General features: G+C 35.0%; 1 protein-coding gene across 1 annotated transcript in view; it reads left to right on the top strand.

Moving 5' to 3' along the window:
• The window catches only part of LOC134756439 (membrane-associated guanylate kinase, WW and PDZ domain-containing protein 3-like), a 125,727-nt gene extending 108,827 nt beyond the window's left edge, over window positions 1-16,900 (top strand). Inside the window, exon 2 of the mRNA XM_063698865.1 lies at window positions 12,460-16,900. Within this exon, the coding sequence (XP_063554935.1) occupies window positions 12,460-12,476 (17 nt within the window). The 3' untranslated portion in view covers window positions 12,477-16,900. The remainder of the gene's footprint in view (window positions 1-12,459) is intronic.
• The last annotated feature ends 2,145 nt before the right edge of the window (window positions 16,901-19,045 follow it).

Raw genomic sequence — 19,045 nt, 5'->3', positions numbered from 1 at the left:
AAATCCCAAACTATAAAAACCTTGGAAGACAACGTAGGCAATACCATTCTGGGCATAGGAGTGGGCAAATTTTCATGACAAAGATGCCAAAAGCAGCTGCAATAAAGGTAAAAATTGACAAATGGGATCTAATTAAATGAAAGAGCTTCTGCATAGTGGAGGAAACTATCAACAGAGTGAACAGACAACCTACAGAGTGGTAGAAAATATTTGCAAATGATACATCTGTCAAAGGTCAAATATCTAGCATCTGTAACGAACTTCGATTTACAAGAAAAAGCAACCCCATTAAAAAGTGGGCAAAGAGCATGAACAGACAGTTTTCAAAAGCAGACATACATGCAATCAACAATCATGAAAAAAGACTCAACATCACTAATTATTAGAGAAGTGCAAATCAAAACCACAGTGAGATACTGTCCCACACCAGTCAGAATGCTATTATTAAAAAGTCAAAAAACAACAGATGCTGGTGAGGTTGGAGAGAAAAAGGAACACTTATATGCTGTTGATGGGAATGAGTGTAAATTAGTTCAACCATTGTGGGAGACGATGTGGCAATTCCTCAGAGACCTAAAAACAGAAATGCCATTTGACTCATCAATTTCATGACTGGGTATATATCCAAAGATTTATAAATCATTCTATTATAAAGACACATGCACTTATATGTTCATTGCAGCACTATTCACAATAGTTCGCAAAGACATGGAATCAACCCAGATTCCCAATGATAGAATGGATAAAGGAAATATACACCATGGCATTCTAAGCGGCCATCAAGAAGAACGATCATGTCCTTTGCAGGAACATGGATGGAGCTGGAGGCCATTATCCTTAGCAAACAAACACAGGAACAGAAAACCAAATACCACATGTTCTCACGTACAAGTGGGAGCTAAATGATGAGAACACGTGGACACAGGGGAACAACACACGCTGGGGACTATCGGAGGATGAAGGGTGGGAAGAGGGAGAGAATCAGGAGAAATAACTATGTGTACTAGGCTTAATACTTGGGTTACTAAATAATCTGTACAACAAACCCCTATGCTACAAGTGTACTATATAACAAACCTGCATGTGTACCCTTGAACTTAAATTTTTTAAAAGTTTATTAAGGTGAAAATGGTTATTGAAAAATCTTAATCTCTGAATTAGTAACAGTTCCCACATGCTAAATGATGTATCACAATATCTCTTTATTTAAACTATAAAACTAGGCAGAAACTGAAATTATTTTCTAGTAGGAGAGTCTTTTAAAAGGTAGGATTCATAAGTGTTGTTTACATATTATGCATGGGTCACTGACAATCAATGTGTCTGTAAACAACTCTGTTGTAGTTAGGGCTCTTTTCGCTTTTGAATTTTGATTGCTCAGCCAAGGGTTCTTTGTTGATAGCTGGTTTGAGTACTTTTATATACTATACTTAATTCAGATTAATGAGCTTTGTTAATACTGATTTGAACTAGCTAGATTTTATTTGTTTACTTGTTTTTGTTATTTTTAAGAACGACCAATTCCAGATCTATGCTAATTTAAATATGTCCTCAAAAAGGGGGCACATATTTAAAAAAACAAACCAAAACATACATTTATGTTGGAAAAATCTTCTTAGTTCATTGTTAGTACCCTAATTTTTGTAGGTTTTCATAGGAATTAATTCTTTCAGAGCACCTTTTAGACTATGTTGTCGGCAGCTAGATGCGCCATTTACTTCAAGAAATGCAACAAAATTGAAACCAGTTTAACTGCTAAGTGATTCGAAGTAATGCAAAGTACACGTACTACTAAATCATAGAGGATCTAATTTTTTTTAAAAACCCATTTGTTAGGCTCTCATATAAATATAACACTTAAAACAATAAGCACATATACTGTTATATAGTTCAAGATTTTTAGCTTGTAGACTTCCAAAGAATGTGGCATTTTGTTTTAGTTTTTGAAGTACCTTTCTCTTTTTTTTTTTTAATTTCAGTAGGTTTTCGGGGAATGGGTGTTGTTTGGTTACATGAATAACTTTAGTGGTGATTTCTGAGAATTTGGTGCACCCATCACCTGAGCAGTGTACACTGTACTCAGTGTGTAGTCTTTTATCCCTAACTCCTCTTCCACCCTTTCCCCCGAGTCCCCAAAGTCCATTGTACGAAGATACTGTACCTTTCTTTTAATGCCAGTTTATAATGCATGTTCGAACTTTTAACTTCACTAAGTCTATGAAGGTAAGATATACATAGTAAGAACTAAACCTGCTAAAGATCATCCTGTTTATGCAACATCATTAATTTAACAAATAAGCAGAGTAATGCATTTAGGACAAAAGTTTATGTTTGTTATTAGGGATATAAAGTCTGTTATCCCCAGGATCTTAGAGACTAAGAGAGTAGTATAAACAAATATTTATAGTAAACTCTGTAATTACTATAGAAAATATCACAGAAGCACAACAGCTCAGCTAACTCTGCCATATTAAAGTAGAGCAGTATTATGACTGAATAAATCAAAACAGCTGACATCATTAGACCTGCTATGATTGATAAGAGGTTTTTCTCTTTGACAAGTGGTTGTGATATATGTAAGAATTCCTAGTTTTTCTTTAATATGATAGATAAACCTGACTAATGATTTTGAAGCATTTAGTGGTTGAAATCTTTCTGTGAGCTTTTTGTTTATCTTTTATTTTTAGCCCGATAGTCTGATAAAGGAACTGTGCTTTAATTTGCTTCTTTTTTGCTTGTTGCTAATGCTTTTTATGATTTCCAAATATTTCAACTTCATTGTTGAAAAATGAACATATTTTCAGGTAGATATTATATTTTAATGGATTACAACTTAGATTTTAAATTTGCTGAAATTTTTCTTTGCCAGGGGTAAGGTTTCTGGTCAATATAAATAGAATCATCATGTGTTTTTGTCTCCAAAAAATTAGCTGCGTATTTTCTGAATTTGAGGTTTGAATTAAGAATTGGGAATGCCAATTGATAGATGGATGGATAAATGCTTATGATAGCTCACTGTCTATGAAATCCTATATGTGTTTGTTAAATGTGACTGTCAGCACTAAGTAAATCAGTAAATAGATTACTTTCCCACCCTAAGGATCTACAGAGTGTCTTAGAATTTCACAAAAGGAGCAAACCTCTGACTTGATGAAATAAATTTTGATAATCAGTTTCTTGTTTGTTTCTAGCATTTTGTTTATCTGTTTATTGATCTGTTTCTTAGTATAATTATGATTGCATTTTATATTGGACTTTTTTTTTTACCTTTTTAAAAAAACCACATTCAGCCAATTTTCAATTGTTTAAACTTTCAGCATGTTTAAATATTTGTGTTTATAGTTTTCAGAATTTTTGCTCAGTTTTGGAATAGTACCGATTACCTAAGGTAAACCTGACCCTTAATGAGCAAGTAAATTTGTAGGCTGTATACATTTTTTTAAAGTAATTGTTATCTAGGCCAAATTAGCCTTCAAGATACATTGTCTATTGACTGAGGCTCCTTAGATCTCTTATAAAATGCATTATATTGCCTGACTTGCATATTATATTATCTAGGTAAAGCAATGTAATTAAAGCTTAACTGAGGTCATGGGTGGTGGCTCACACCTGTAGTCCCAGCACTTTGGGAGGCGAAGGCAGGCAGATCACTTGAGGTCAGGTGTTCAAGACCAACCTGGGCAACGTGGGGAGAGCCCGTTTCTACAAAAATACAAAAATTAGCTGGGCATGATGGCGCATGCCTGTAAGTCCCAGCTACTTGGAGGCTGAGGTGCGTGGATCACTTGAGCCCAGGAGGTGGAGGTTGTAGTGAGCTAAGATCACACCACTGCACTCCAGCCTGGGTGTCAAAGCGAGACCCTGTCTCAGGGAAAAAAAAAAAAAAAAGCTTAATTGATTGAACCAGATTCAAGAAAACAGTGCTAAATTATAATTTTCTCAATACTGTAAATATCTTTTTCAATCTTCAGCTTCATTAACTTCTATAATTTGAAATTATCCCAATTATTACCTGACATGTACTAAAATTCCCTAAAATGGATCTTGAGTAACATTTTCACAGTACGATAATTTTTCTCTCTGTATATATTTATTTAGTCACATATATGCACATACATTATACAAGCATTACTTGTCTATAACTGTAAGGTCAGAATTTGAAGTTGTGTTTTCTTTATCTTTTTATTTCCAATACTTGGCATCAAGTTGATATTCATTGGAAGTAAAGGAGGAAGGAAATGAATAATCTTCAGATACTAAGAACATTACACTTAAATTATTAAATCTAATTTGCATTCTCATATATTGGCTTAGCTTGGTTATTTGTAACAAGAATATAAAAATATATGTGACTGGGAATGACATGAATAGAAACTTCTGGAAAATGGAATGGTAAGGTCTAGAGAAGTGGTAAATATTTCATCACTGGAAATGAGCAAGCAGAGGTTAGGTTATTCTTTGACATTGATATTGAAGCAGAGAGTCTCTATAATGGGTAGAAAGTTCAAAGTGACCTTTAGGATCTTTTATCTTCAAATTTCTATGAAAAGTATATTTACTTTAATAATAAGGTTAAGATGTTGGAGTGCATACAGTAAAAAACTAGAAAAGAACCAGATGTTAGAAAGGAGATTTCTTAACAAAATACGGTTAAAGAGGATTTCTCATATTTTATATGGAAAGAAGGAACTTTGATATTTAAGTAGGAACCATCTTCTAGGGGACCCTGTTGATTAAACAGGAAATCTAGAAACTAGGCAAAGAAAAAAAGAATTTGGCTATATGAAAGTTAAAACTTATATTGCAAAAGAGAACATAAAATTAATAGTCCAAATAAAATTCAGAAAATAAAATATTTGTAACAGAGATGCCAGATAACAAATTTGTATCTATAATATGGAAACAACTCTTATAATTTGTTTAGAAGATAACCCAATGGATAATGGGCAAAGGATATGAATAGGCAGTTTTGGAAGATCAAATTTAGATGGTCAGTAATGTTTCAAAAGATGCTCAGACTTATGAACTGTTAGTGATATGCAAATTAAAATAACACCAAACTATCATTTTACATGCATAAGGTTGTCAAAGATTAAAATAGTCAAAACACTTACTACTTTGGCATGGGGATGTGGGAAGTGATTTGAATACATTGCTGTTGGAAATGTAAGAGTTATTTTATCTCTTTTTTGGAAGGCAATCTGGCAATATTTATTAAAATGGAAAATACACATACTCTATGCTCCAGTAATTCCACTTCAGGAAATATATCCCTAAGAAATAAAAGTACTGGTATGTACAAGGATGTTTATTTCAGCACTGTTTATAATATCAAAAATTACAAACAGAATAATGCTTATTAATGGGATGGGTAAATTAATTATAGTATATTGCAGCACAGATCATTATATTACTATCACAAAAAGCACTATATGAATTAGAGGGACTTTCTGTGAGGTACTATTGAATGAGGAAAGAAAGATATACAGAAGTATGTATTAATATATCCAATTCTTTTGTAGAACAGTGACCAAAATCCTATGTGTGAGTTTATATATGAGTGTGTGAACCTACACATTTATATGTTCATATGGCAGGGCAGTATGTAGCAAAAAGAAGAATTCATACTCAGTGGTTAACATGTTTTTAGAGAGTTATAATAATACAACAGGAGTAGGAAGGAAAAGGGAGGTAGGCCCATACCAGGTAATTAGATGTGAGAATGGAACTCAAAGAGCAAGTCAAGACTCAAGATTTAAATTTGGGAGTGAACTATAGAGGCAATATTAGATGCTAACAAAACCAAATGTAATGGCTAACCCTTTAACATCTATCTGTATTTTTTGTCCTATATTTTAATCAGTTTCTGCTTCACCTTGGTCAGAAAAAGCTCAGCAATAGGTTTTGTAATATTTTCTGTTTTAACTAGCTCAGATAAACACATATTAATTGAAAACTTCTAACAGCTTTTATTTATTCAACAAATATTTCTTGATCACCTGCTTTCTGGCAGGCATTGTTATGGCCCCTACAACGACAAATAAGACATACCGGGTCCCTACATAATAAATAAATAAATAAATAAATAAATAAATATATAATGTCAGATCCCATAAAAGCTATGAAGAAAAAGCATTTTTTCAACGGATAAAAAGGGACAGAGCAGGGAAGGGAAAAGGAGAGGAGGCTTAACTATTTTGGATAAGGTAGTGAGGAAAAGTTTTTCTTTCAGAAGGTGAATTTGACAAAAGATCCGAATGAAATGAAGAACCAGGCCAACTGTATATCTGGGAGAAGAACCTTTCAGTCAGATAGAACAAGTAAGAAGACCTTGAGGCCTTGACTTATTCTAGAAACTTGAAGACCAGAGTGACTAAAGCATAGAGACATAGAGTGTGAAAAGATGAGTTCCAAAAGGTAGGTAGGGCCTGATCTTGTAGGGTGTCGTCACCCTTGTAAGGAGATAGGATTTTATTCTGGTTGTGATGGGAAGCTGTGGAGGATTGCAAGCACTGGAAGATTATGACATTGGAGGCTGTGCTAATTTGGATTTAAGAAAGCTCACTCTGATTACTCTGTAGGAAATTGATTATAGGGTATAAGAGGAGAAGCAAGAAAGACTATTGCTCTAGAGTAGGCAAGAGATGATGGTGACCCTATTAATTAGTAGAAGTAGTGAGAAAGGTGTCAGATTTCAGATACATTTTGAAGGTTAAGGGAGGGGTGCTTGAAGATCATGAGAGAAAGGACTGATATATTTTAGTCGAGTCCACTTTGGAATCACACAAAACTATTTTTAATTTCGAATATACTTTAGTGCCCCCAGCATTAATTATGCAGAACGTTTTAGGCTGTTTAAAAGCAAAGCAGATAAATTAAAAGGAGGTTAGTGGTTAAAACTTCTCTTTCCTGTAAATCTCAAAGCAATCACAAGACCCCTCCAAACCTCATATCCCTTTTTTTTTTGCTAATGGTCGTAGATCACACCAGTGTTCTACATTTCATATTCTCTCAGAACTTGCTTTGACCCTCAATGTCATTCTGTTGTAACGATAATGAAAGTTAAGGTAACAAAAACCACTTATTGTTTATCATGTGCAAAGTATTGGTTTAAGTGCTTTTGCTATATTAAATGCTTTTATCCTCAAACAACCCTGTTGTAACAAAAAACAAGTTCAGTAGCTTGCCACTCACAGAGTCCAATTAACAAGAGCAAGGTCTGGTATAAAGACAGCTACTTTTTATTCCAAAGGTAGCTTATAGGAAGAAGTATAGGCTTCCTGCCTTAAGGGTACCACTTCCCTTTTGGAGCAGAAAGAGGGTGCTTTTAAAGGGGTTGCCTGGCACACCAGCATGAATGGCATGCAGGGGAGAAAGCAAGCAGGTGGGGAGTCGATGTACTAGCTTTGGTGCTTTATCTACTGGGTAGTCGAGCTGGTGACTGCTGGCGCCTTCTTGGGCAGGCCTAGGTTGTAAAAAGCATCCCCAAACTCTCCAGATGGGAGAGAGATTCATAGTGGGCATGCTTTGGGTTGTAGATGGACTGTTGTCTCTTGAGGCAACCTCCTGATGAGTGAGAGTTCTGCTCTGGAGCTTCTAAGTACATAGTTAGATGAACTTGCCCTGTAGGAAATGTCTGGTAAAGAGGAAGTAAAATAGAGCTAAGTAAAAAGTTGGGGAAAGGAGGGAAGAGAAAAGAAGAGAGAGAGAAAAAAAACAATTAAACTATCTCTTGGAAAATTGGGATACACTATGAGGTAGCTGCTGTAGCTGTTTTACATGTGAGGAAACTACTAGTATATATGTACTGTAAGTGGCATTAGATAAACTCAGCACCTAAGCCTACTCAGCATGGCATATTATATTTTATAGTATCCTCTCCACTACTTGTAAGGGGATAGCGTTTATGTTATTTCACTAATCTTTTATATTTTTCTGTTTTACATGGTATTGAAAAACTGTAAGCAGAAGGTTTGAGGGAATAGATAATGCTTTAAAATTTTGGCGTCTGTAAATCTAACCTTTTCTCTTATACTTCCAAGTTTGAATATCCTGTTGATTTTTTTCTTAGACCACCCAAATATCTTGAAAATTACCTTGCTTTTGAACCTAAACAGTGTCTCTCAGATAACATTTCACCTCTAGAAGTTACACAAAAATCTTTCAATAGATAATGTCTTGATTTTTGATTGACAGAATATGGTCATTGTATTACCTTATCTTTGCATCCTCAGTGCCCACATAGCACTTGGCACACAGAAAATGCTTAGTGAATGTTTACTGAGTGACTGACGGGAGAGAACAGTTTCTCTGTATAATGTGATCTCATTTTTACCTACTAAAGAAAGACAGGTTTGCTTTCTAAGATGGGGAAATGTGATCACTGACTGCCCCAGATTAGACACTCCAGTGGAAAGAGAGAGGTTCTATCTTCCAGTATTCATGTCAACCTTATTGAAGAACTCTGGCCCTTTTGGGGGTCATGTGCCTGTTCTTTGGACCAATCATTACTGCCAAAAAAAATGAGCTATTACAACTGGCTAAGCCTAGGTCAAGTTTTCCTTTTAATGGCCGTGGAGGTATATTGCGTTACTGAAAGGAAAGCTATGTGGAGCTTGAGCAAACAAAGAATGGCAGCTGTAATTATCCACAACAAAAATTATATAGAATTAAAATTTCCAAACAAGTCTCAACTCTTGTTTGCAATTTTATGAAAATTATAAATTTATGAAAAAGCGCAAGTTAAAAAGAAAAGAAACATGGTATGTAAACATGGGAAATGTACATTTTAGTATTTTTGTTAAGTGGGAAGAGAAGCAGAGGTGAACTCTGTGAAGTGATTGAAAATAGAAATCTTAAGGGTAGGCACCTCTCTTTTCAAGTTTCCATACAGAGATTTTAATTCCTTCAGTCAAAAGGCTGCAATTCAAGTTGTTTTTGCAGGCCTGGCTCATTTTTCCACTGTTTTCCTCATGGGCTCAAAGGTCCGTTGAAGTGGTAAATAAACGTGCTTTGAAGCTATCACAACTCACCTTGTGTAGTTGAACTTGCTTAGGGGCCGTTATCACAGTTCCTAGTAAGCCAAGCTTGTTTCTGACAGCTACGGAGGATGTGAGAAAGAACAGAATTGGATAGAGAACCATTTGGGAAATGGGAGAGATGTGAGTGCTGATATGCTTTCCCCTCCATCGCTAATAATAAACTTCTAGTGCTATTCCTTGTTCTTTTAAATGTACCTATAGCACGTTTTGCTCTATGCAGGAAGTATTCCCTAATGAAAGAATGGGGTCAGAGCAAAAGGAAACATCTAAGCTTTATTGATCTGTGCTTATCTTGCATTGCTGCTCTCTGCTGAGAAATTGATTGATTTTTTTTAAAAAAAAAACTTCAGGAGCCTTTGTTGGATGTTGCCATTGCTGTTGCAAAATAGGAAAACAGTTATGCATAAATTATCTGGAGAAAATATTTTCCTTGATTTTTTTTTCTTTCTAAAAATGTGTGGGAAGAAATTATACAAAGTGAATAAATGGTGATATTATTTAGAAACCATTCTATTTTCACTTAGGCAACCCTAACATTAAGCAAGAGGATCTTTGTGGGGAATTTACTGTTAATATTGTTTGCATATTTACCCAAACAGCTTGATATAAGGGTTTTTTTGTTGTTGTTGTTCTTAAATTACCATTTTGAGATCTAGAAATTTTTCCCAGCCCAAATAACAACAAAATCGTTTACTCATTTTAAAACTTTATTATTTAAAAAAACCCCACTAACAACCCTAAAATGAATGACTCCGTAGTTATTTTTACCTTCTTTTTATGAATTCCCTCAGCTGAAATTAGGATAATGTTTTGTTTTTTTCATCACTATTGAATACTATTCAATTATCTTTTCATAGAAATGATGTCATTGTTATACACATGCAGTTTCTGTGGCATTGGAATGAGTGTGGCACCATAAAAATAATTCTTAAAGATTGTCAATGTAGTGTTTTCTATATCATTGTTTACGAGAGTTATGGTTTCTGTTGTTTTTAGTGCATAAAAAATGCAATTTTTAAGTATTTTTAAAAATCAAACATTTGTAAACCATAATCTCCTGCATATTGTTGGTACTGTAAGTGCTACTTAGGTAACAGAAATGTTATAAGTATTTGATAAGATGCTTCTAAACATTATACATAAGAACAGTAGGCATTTAAGATAAACAGAAGTGTAAAATACATTTAATCCTAGGCCTTGACTTTTTTTTTTTTTTTTACATTCTGGATAATATTATCTACTCCCATGACATTTCAAGTGGATTCACTTGTGTAAATGTGCACATGATTCAAAGCACCAAATATCTGTTTGGCCTTTTCAATAATTCTTCTTGGGTAGCTATCCCTTCTGCTAATAACTTCATCTTTCATCAAGACTAAAAATAAACTTTTGAGATATCGCCCTTAAGTTTTTCTCTACTTAGACTGTTTCTCTTTCACGCTGTTGCCAGATTATCTTTCTAAAGGCAAACTCTTGGTCATATGACGTTCCTGCTGAAATATCTCCAACATCTTATGTTGTATAGAGGAGAAATTCTAAACTCTAGCATGAACTTAGAGGCCATCAGCAATCTGTCCTTAGCCTAATTTTACTAGTTTCGTAGTTTGCCCAGTGATCCTCCTCTAACCACCATATTATTAAGCCACATTTAACTGCATGCTGTTTCCACACCTGCCTTTATGAACCCATCTTCACACGCACTGTTTGCCCTGAGTATCCTTATTTTGCTGCTCAAATGTCCCTTGATTTCTCTAGGATTCTGCATCCTTATAACACTATGCCTAGATCACTATAACATTAATACATTACATTATAGTTAATTGTTGAAGTCTTTCTCACTAGACTAGGGACCCTTTAAAAGCATGAACTAGCCAATATTTTTGTAAATCCCTTATCCTGTGCTCATTGTGGGGACTTGACATGTGGTAGGTGACATGCCTTTATATATTGTATTGGGTGCAGTTGCAGGGTTTAAACATTTTTTCCCTCTGAAAGAACTTGTTTGAACTGTAAAAGTGTCTAAGGAATATAGTACCTTTTTCCCCTATCACATTCTTCCAAAGTAGGACCTGTTAAGGATATTCTGGTAATTTAGTTGTGGGTAGGGGGAGGTAACCTTAAAGTATGAAATATAAAATCTTGTTATAATTCACTTGACAGTAAATATTTAAAACTAAGTTAAATAGCCCAAGAGAGTTATCTATACTAACACAAGTTAGGAAAGAATGAAAAGATGGTTGTTAGAAACAAATACTTCGTGCTGCAAAGAAGAATCAGCACTCTGGCAAAAAGCTTTCACAGCAAGGCCATTCACTTCTGCAGAAGGGTGCCACTCATACCTGGTGTGGTCACAAGAGCACACCGAGCAGGGTATGGCAGGGGTTTTTATCCCTAACAAAGTTCCTAGCACTTCTGTGTCCTTTCCCCATTGGCTGGGTTTGGACCTCACAATCTAAGCTAACTTGATTGGCTAAGGTTTAAAATTGAATACAGTTAATTTCCATGTATTAACTTTCTAGACAACCTTGAACAGGTCCTTGTACAATTAAAAGATTGGGTCAGATCATCTGGCAGATTTCTTATTGGGTAGTTACAAATGACTAGATAAATAGTAGTTCCATAAAATTTAATTTCTAAGATAGGACATTTAATGAATTTACTGAAGCTGATATTGGGCTATAACTTAAATGGTTTTGACTCAGTGAAAGTTGAGTTAATGAAGGAAAAAGTCACCTTTCAGGAGCATTTGCTCCCAGGGGTGGCAAATTAAACAGCATTATTGTGATTATGATCTTTACCTCTTCCCCCAAACTCCCTTACATAAAGAAGACTTCCTCTTAAGTCTTCTTTATTTCTCTTTAAATGTAGAGGTCATTTAGTTCTTTAAGGGGGAAAAGACAGTAATTTGAAAACGTTCAAATGCCAACTTTTTTTCACATTTAAAATAAGTAAAATAATTATTCTTAGGGCAAGACAAAATAGGTAAAAATGACTCATATATATTTGCAGGACTACGGGAGTCATAATAAAGCAAAACATTTTTTTCTGTATGTCCAGTGTTAGATTTATAAAATCAAAGTCATACAAAGACAGATGTTTAAGCACATTAATCTTCTATTATAATGTTTAGACCTCTCTTAGCTTGGCTTTAATTGTAAAATCGCAGGCCTTGAAGAGAGAATAATTAACTCTATTACTGCAGCAACCACTCAAAGATCTAAATATTTTGGAGTGTTCTATTTGAAAATTAGAGGGAGAACTAGTCACTACAAAACCATCTACAGATCTTTGTGTTCTTTTTATTCTTTCTCCTCAACATGTAGTTTGTTGCATTTGTAAGGGAGAGAAATAAAAATATGTTTTTGGGCATAAATTTTAAGATTTTTAAAGCCTGTTCTTTTCATTCTGTCTTCTTCAGAGTGGTCTGCTGACTGATGAGGCAAAACATTTGTACCCTTGGACATATCTCAAAATAATAAGAGCTATCTATGACAAACCCACGGCCAATATCATACTGAATGGGCAAAAACTGGAAGCATTCCCTTTGAAAACTGGCACAAGACAGGGATGCCCTCTCTCACCACTCCTATTCAACATAGTGTTGGAAGTTCTGGCCAGGGCAATCAGGCAGGAGAAGGAAATAAAGGGTATTCAATTAGGAAAAGAGGAAGTCAAATTGTCCCTGTTTGCAGATGACATGATAGTATATCTAGAAAACCCCATTGTCTCAGCCCAAAATCTCCTTAAGCTGACAAGCAACTTCAGCAAAGTCTCAGGATACAAAATCAATGTACAAAAATCACAAGCATTCTTATACACCAATAACAGACAAACAGAGAGCCAAATCGTGAGTGAACTCCCATTCACAATTGCTTCAAAGAGAATAAAATACCTAGGAATCCACCTTACAAGGGATGTGAAGGACCTCTTCAAGGAGAACTACAAACCACTGCTCAATGAAATAAAGGAGGATACAAAGAAATGGAAGAACATTCCATGCTCATGGGTAGGAAGAATCAATATCATGAAAATGGCCATACTGCCCAAGGTAATTTATAGATTCAATGCCATCCCCATCAAGCTACCAATGACTTTCTTCACAGAATTGGAAAAACTACTTTAAAGTTCATATGGAATCAAAAAAAAGACCGCGTCGCCAAGTCAATCCTAAGCCAAAAGAACAAAGCTGGAGGCATCACGCTACCTGACTTCAAACTATACTACAAGGCTACAGTAACCAAAACAGCATGGTACTGGTACCAAAACAAAGATATAGATCAATGGAACAGAACAGAGCCCTCGGAAATAACGCCACCTATCTACAACTATCTGATCTTTGACAAACCTGAGAAAGACAAGCAATGGGGAAAGGATTCTCTATTTAATAAATGGTGCTGGGAAAACTGACTAGCCATATGTAGAAAGCTGAAACTGGATCCCTTCCTTACACCTTATACAAAAATTAATTCAAGATGGATTAAAGACTTAAACGTTAGACCTAAAACCATAAAAACCCTAGAAGAAAACCTAGGCATTACCATTCAGGATATAGGCACGGGCAAGGACTTCATGTCTAAAACACCAAAAGCAATGGCAACAAAAGCCAAAATTGACAAATGGGATCTAATTAAAGAGCTTCTGCACAGCAAAAGAAACTACCATCAGAGTGAACAGGCAACCTACAAAATGGGAGAAAATTTTCACAACCTACTCATCTGACAAAGGGCTAATATCCAGAATCTACAATGAACTCAAACAAATTTACAAGAAAAAAACAAACAACCCCATCAAAAAGTGGGCGAAGGACATGAACAGACACTTCTCAAAAGAAGACATTTATGCAGCCAAAAAACACATGAAAAAATGCTGATCATCACTGGCCATCAGAGAAATGCAAATCAAAACCACAATGAGATACCATCTCACACCAGTTAGAATGGCAATCATTAAAAAGTCAGGAAACAACAGGTGCTGGAGAGGATGTGGAGAAATAGGACCACTTTTACACCATTGGTGGGACTGTAAACTAGTTCAACCATTGTGGAAGTCAATGTGGCGATTCCTCAGGGATCTAGAACTAGAAATACCATTTGACCCAGGCATCCCATTACTGGGTATATACCCAAAGGACTATAAATCATGCTGCTATAAAGACACATGCACACGTATATTTATTGCAGCACTATTCACAATAGCAAAGACTTGGAACCAACCCAAATGTCCAACAATGATAGACTGGATTAAGAAAATGTGGCACATATACACCACGGAATACTATGCAGCCATAAAAAATGATGAGTTCATGTCCTTTGTAGGGACATGGATGAAGTTGGAAATCATCATTCTCAGTAAACTATCACAAGAACAAAAAACCAAACACTGCATATTCTCACTCATAGGTGGGAATTGAACAATGAGAACACATGGACACAGGAAGGGGAACATCACACTCTGGGGACTGTTGTGGGGTGGGGGGAGGGGGAGGGATAGCTTTAGGAGATACACCTAATGCTAAATGATGAGTTAATGGGTGCAGCACACCAGCATGGCACATGTATACATATGTAACTAACCTGCACATGGTGCACATGTACCCTAAAACTTAAAGTATAATAATAAAAAAGAAAAACAACATTTGTACCCTTGTAGTTTTCTTAAACCACAAATCCAAATTCCAAACCTAGAATGTAACTCCAGGATATGAAAGATGGCAAAGAATAATACTACAGTGTAAAATTTGAAGAACAACTAAGAGAGGAATTTTCATACTTCACTAAATTCTCACATCTAGTAGTTCTGGGTCAGTGCCTTTATTGCCCTTACTTGACATTTAAGGCATATATTGTGCATCTTTGTAAGTAAATCTGTGTGGATACAATATAGCTTTTTGAATAGATGTTGATTTTGGTTTCTGAATAAAAGTTTCTCTCCTGATGAACCTCACAGTGGCAAAATGAAGATATGAGAAGGAGAAAACCATTTCTTGAGTGAAAATGGTAAAAAAAAAATTTTTTTTTTGATCTCACGGCAGCAAACTTCCAAAGGCCTTTGATGTTTGCCATTTTGTTGTGATAGTTGACTAATCTATAATGTTTGGGACTATTGAGTTTTTGTGATTTGACATTTGTTGTATTGGAATCTGATCTGTAAACTAGTAGCATGGCTTGATGTAGAGCTTTGACTAAAGAGAATGAGAGAATGACGACTAGGAAATAAATTTTTACTATCTCTTCTCAAATGTTTGTCTAAAATTAGTCAAGAACTTCATTTCATTAAAAAAGTTAAAAGTTTTTTTATTTATGTGTGACCTCCAAAAATGATCGAATATTTTTTGAATACAAATTCTGTGCCAGTCAGCACACCAGCTTTTTACATGATTATCTCATTTAATCCTTAAAACAACCTTATGGAATAGATGTTATCTTCATTTACAGATAAGGAACATTGGGTTCAGAGAGAGAAGTATTTTGTTCAAGACCATTTTTTCAGCTGTTAAATATATGACAGAGGTAGGACTCAAAATTCAGGTTTTGTCTGATTCCAAAGCCTGTGTGCTTAGTCACTATTACAAAAACAAACTCATAGTTCTTGAGTGAGGGAATTATTTAAGGCTTAAGTTACATTTACCTTTTAGTTTAAAAGACAGTATATGTAGTGACTGTGTATCATGATGATCCGTGGTACTGATTATTGAAATCATTCCATAGAGGTAGGCATGTGCAGGTTGTTGAATTGTACTATTATAGATCAATTGTGCCTGGCACTGTTAACATTTTGAACTGGGTAATTAATTTGTTGTGGAGGACTGTCCTGTGTACCATAGGATGTTTAGCAGCATCTCTGGCTACATTCACTAGATGCGTATACCACTCCCTTGTGACAATCAAAAATTGTCACGACTTTCAGAAAAATCATCATCCTTCTGTCTCCAACAGAAGAATGAACTCATGTTTAACTTCATGTAGGTACAGATGGGATATTTATCAATATGTATATAGTACATAGATTAATAGACACACATATTTCCTTGTTCTGTCAGCTGACAAGGTCTAGAAGCAGTGACTGCTCAGTAGCAGTAAGCAGACCTTACATTCAAATCTTGGTTTCTAATATTCTCCAACACAAGGAACCAGGACTCCTTTTAGAAATGGCAGGTTCTAGGACTGGGTTGGAAAAAACTACAAGATGAGCCTGGAGCATTTTGTAGTGCCAGAAACTAAGGAAGTTCTCACACACACACACACAAAAAGACAAAAATCCCCCACAATTATGAGTATGCCAAAGGGACACAGAAACTAACAGGAGAGCTCTCAACTGCCAAATCTGGAATAATTTATGCAAAAAAAATAAATAGAATAGTATTGGATTATAACCCAAAGTATAAAACAAATATCCATGAGCCCATATTGATATAAATAAATGATCTCATAAATTAATAAATTGAAGTGAAGTAGACAGATCTCCTGTGAGGAATTCCAAATAATTTATGTAACTACCTGCCCCCAAGGTGTGGGACATAACTCCCCACTCCTTAGGTATGAGCTACCCATAGTGACTTCCTTCCAAAGAGCACAATCAGTATAGGAGAGGGAAAAATAATGCTCCAGTGGAGAAATCTGATGAATACTACCTTAGCCAGGTATTTAAAGTTAACTTCAGCAGTGATAAATCATATTGATAGTGTATGTATCCTTAACATGAAGTAATAAGAATGGCACTTTACCTTACTCGTCTTCCTCTCAAAAACACATAACCCCAGTCTCATTGTGAGAAAAACATGAGACAAACTACAATTGAAGGATATTCTACAGAATACCTGTTTACTACTCCTCAAACTTTTCAAGGTCATCAAAAACAAGGGAAGTCTAAGAAACTGTCACAGATAAGGGAAGCCTAAGGAAATATGACAAGTAAATGTAATGTGGTGTTCTGGATGCGATCCTGGAAAAGGGGAAAAAAAACTTTAGGTAAAAAATTAGGAAATTTGAATAAAATATAAACTTTAGTCAATAATGTATCAATATTGGTTCATTAATTGTGACAAATATACCATAGTAATATAATATATTGATAATAGGGGGAATTGGTGTAGTATATGGGAACTCTATACTATCTTTACGATTTTTCTGTAAATCTAAAACTGTTCTAAAATAAAAGTTTTATTTATTTTTTAAAAAGGCCTCAAAACATTGCCATATGTCTCTAGGGAGCAAAATTTCACCTAGTTGAGAAAATCACCATTATAGTTAATACCATAGAGAAAAAAAGTATATTTCATTTTTGTTTCTGTTGAGTCCCTAGTGGAGAACTAACATTAATGGAAATGCCTAGGATACCTAGTAGGCACAAAGGTGCAAAGTACATATTTACTTACCTTTTCTAATCTCTCTCCCCTTCCCCCTTAAAATTTTAGTGTCCTTGAGGGTTTTATATTTTTGCTTTTCTTCTCATTCTGGTAGCTGTCTTGGATTACCTCATTTGTGCCTGTAGCTTCACATATCATCCATATGTTGATACTACCAATTCAAAATCTTTAGGCTGATCTTAGCTTCTAAGTCTAGCTTCAGAGTAAGCATCTATCTATATTTTTATGTCCCATAACATGTCAAATTCACTAGATTTGAGTCACAAAACCTGATATCTCCTGCATTCTCTGTCTTGTTCCACCAACTGAATATGTGGGAATCATCCTAGATTCCCTCTACCTTAAGGCCTGAATTATTGTACCCTCTTTCTCTCACTATGTCTTCCACATCTATGGGTTTAAAACAGAAATTTGATCCTCCTAATACCCTTTCTCTTAATCTTATAATGGTTCCTCATTGCATGTAAGAAACTTTTTTCTCCACTGTCATGTACTTCAGTATCTCTAAAATTGACCCCTTCCTGTTTTGAGCCCCTGAATCTATTTTACTGGTTTCTGTGGTAATACAAATAACACACCACTGACATTGCTGACCTGTCTCCCCTTCTACTCCACCTAAGCTCCTAGAGTGCAAAGAGTCTATCTTTCTGTTCCCATAGTGGTTCATTTATGATGACTGAATGAGTGAATGTGGTTTCAGATTTATGGTTATAGATTTTATTCAGTGTGTTCAACTTGACTGGTTTCCTGTGTTTTGATATTTCTCTGAGTATGGCTTTATAAATTCAATAGTAGTAATGAGATGTTTTTTATTTATATTAGCAGTGGCTTTCCATTGAATATTATGATTTACCTCATACTTAGTTCCTTATATACATTTTAGGAGTTGGGAAAAGCAAGGTAGTTAAAATCATATCAGAAAGGAACCTTACTGTTTTTTTGTGTCTACATATAGTACAATAAAAGCATAATTTTAGTATCTTTAATGTAGATGTTTGATTAGATATTGAAACCTTTCAACTATAATTAGATTAACAGATCTCCTGCTCCATCCTCATTCCCATTTATTAGTTGCTTCCTTTCAGACTGTGATTTAAAGTTTGAGTGATGCGCCTATTCTTTCTATACCTAACAGAATTGTTCCAAAGTGCAGTGCAGCTGCTACTGAAGCTCCTTAGGTCAACACATTTTTCTGTAATAGATAAACATGTGTATTGTGTTTTGTCTCCATAGGGATCTTAAATCTAATCCATTTAATTTAAAATAATTTTATTTATCTAGAATGTTACTTAATATTTTGTATAAAATATGCTTATTCTAAGAAAATGTTTAAGAGTTTTTGTCAGTGATTATTTTAAAATGAAAACAGGTAATGCAAGAGGCAGCTGGACAATTTTTGGATATATATTGTCTCCAAGTTATATTTCTTCAGAGGAATGAATAACAAGTTTGTTTCCCCCATTACTATGAACTACACATTATTTTTGGAGGGAAATAAAAGGGGGCACTGATGCTTTCTGACATCACCCTAATTCTCTCTATGAAAACAGAAACCAAAGCCTCAAGAATTTGGGCTATTAAAATGTAATATTTGAGCTCCAGAAACCTGTTCTTAGAAGTATGCCGATTGGGATTTATG

The sequence above is a fragment of the Gorilla gorilla genome, chromosome 1 (assembly GCF_029281585.2).
Source record: "Gorilla gorilla gorilla isolate KB3781 chromosome 1, NHGRI_mGorGor1-v2.1_pri, whole genome shotgun sequence".
In the NCBI taxonomy this organism is placed as follows: domain Eukaryota; kingdom Metazoa; phylum Chordata; class Mammalia; order Primates; family Hominidae; genus Gorilla; species Gorilla gorilla.
The sequence above is the reverse complement of the archived record's forward strand: the minus strand, read 5'-3'. Positions and strand labels throughout refer to the sequence as shown.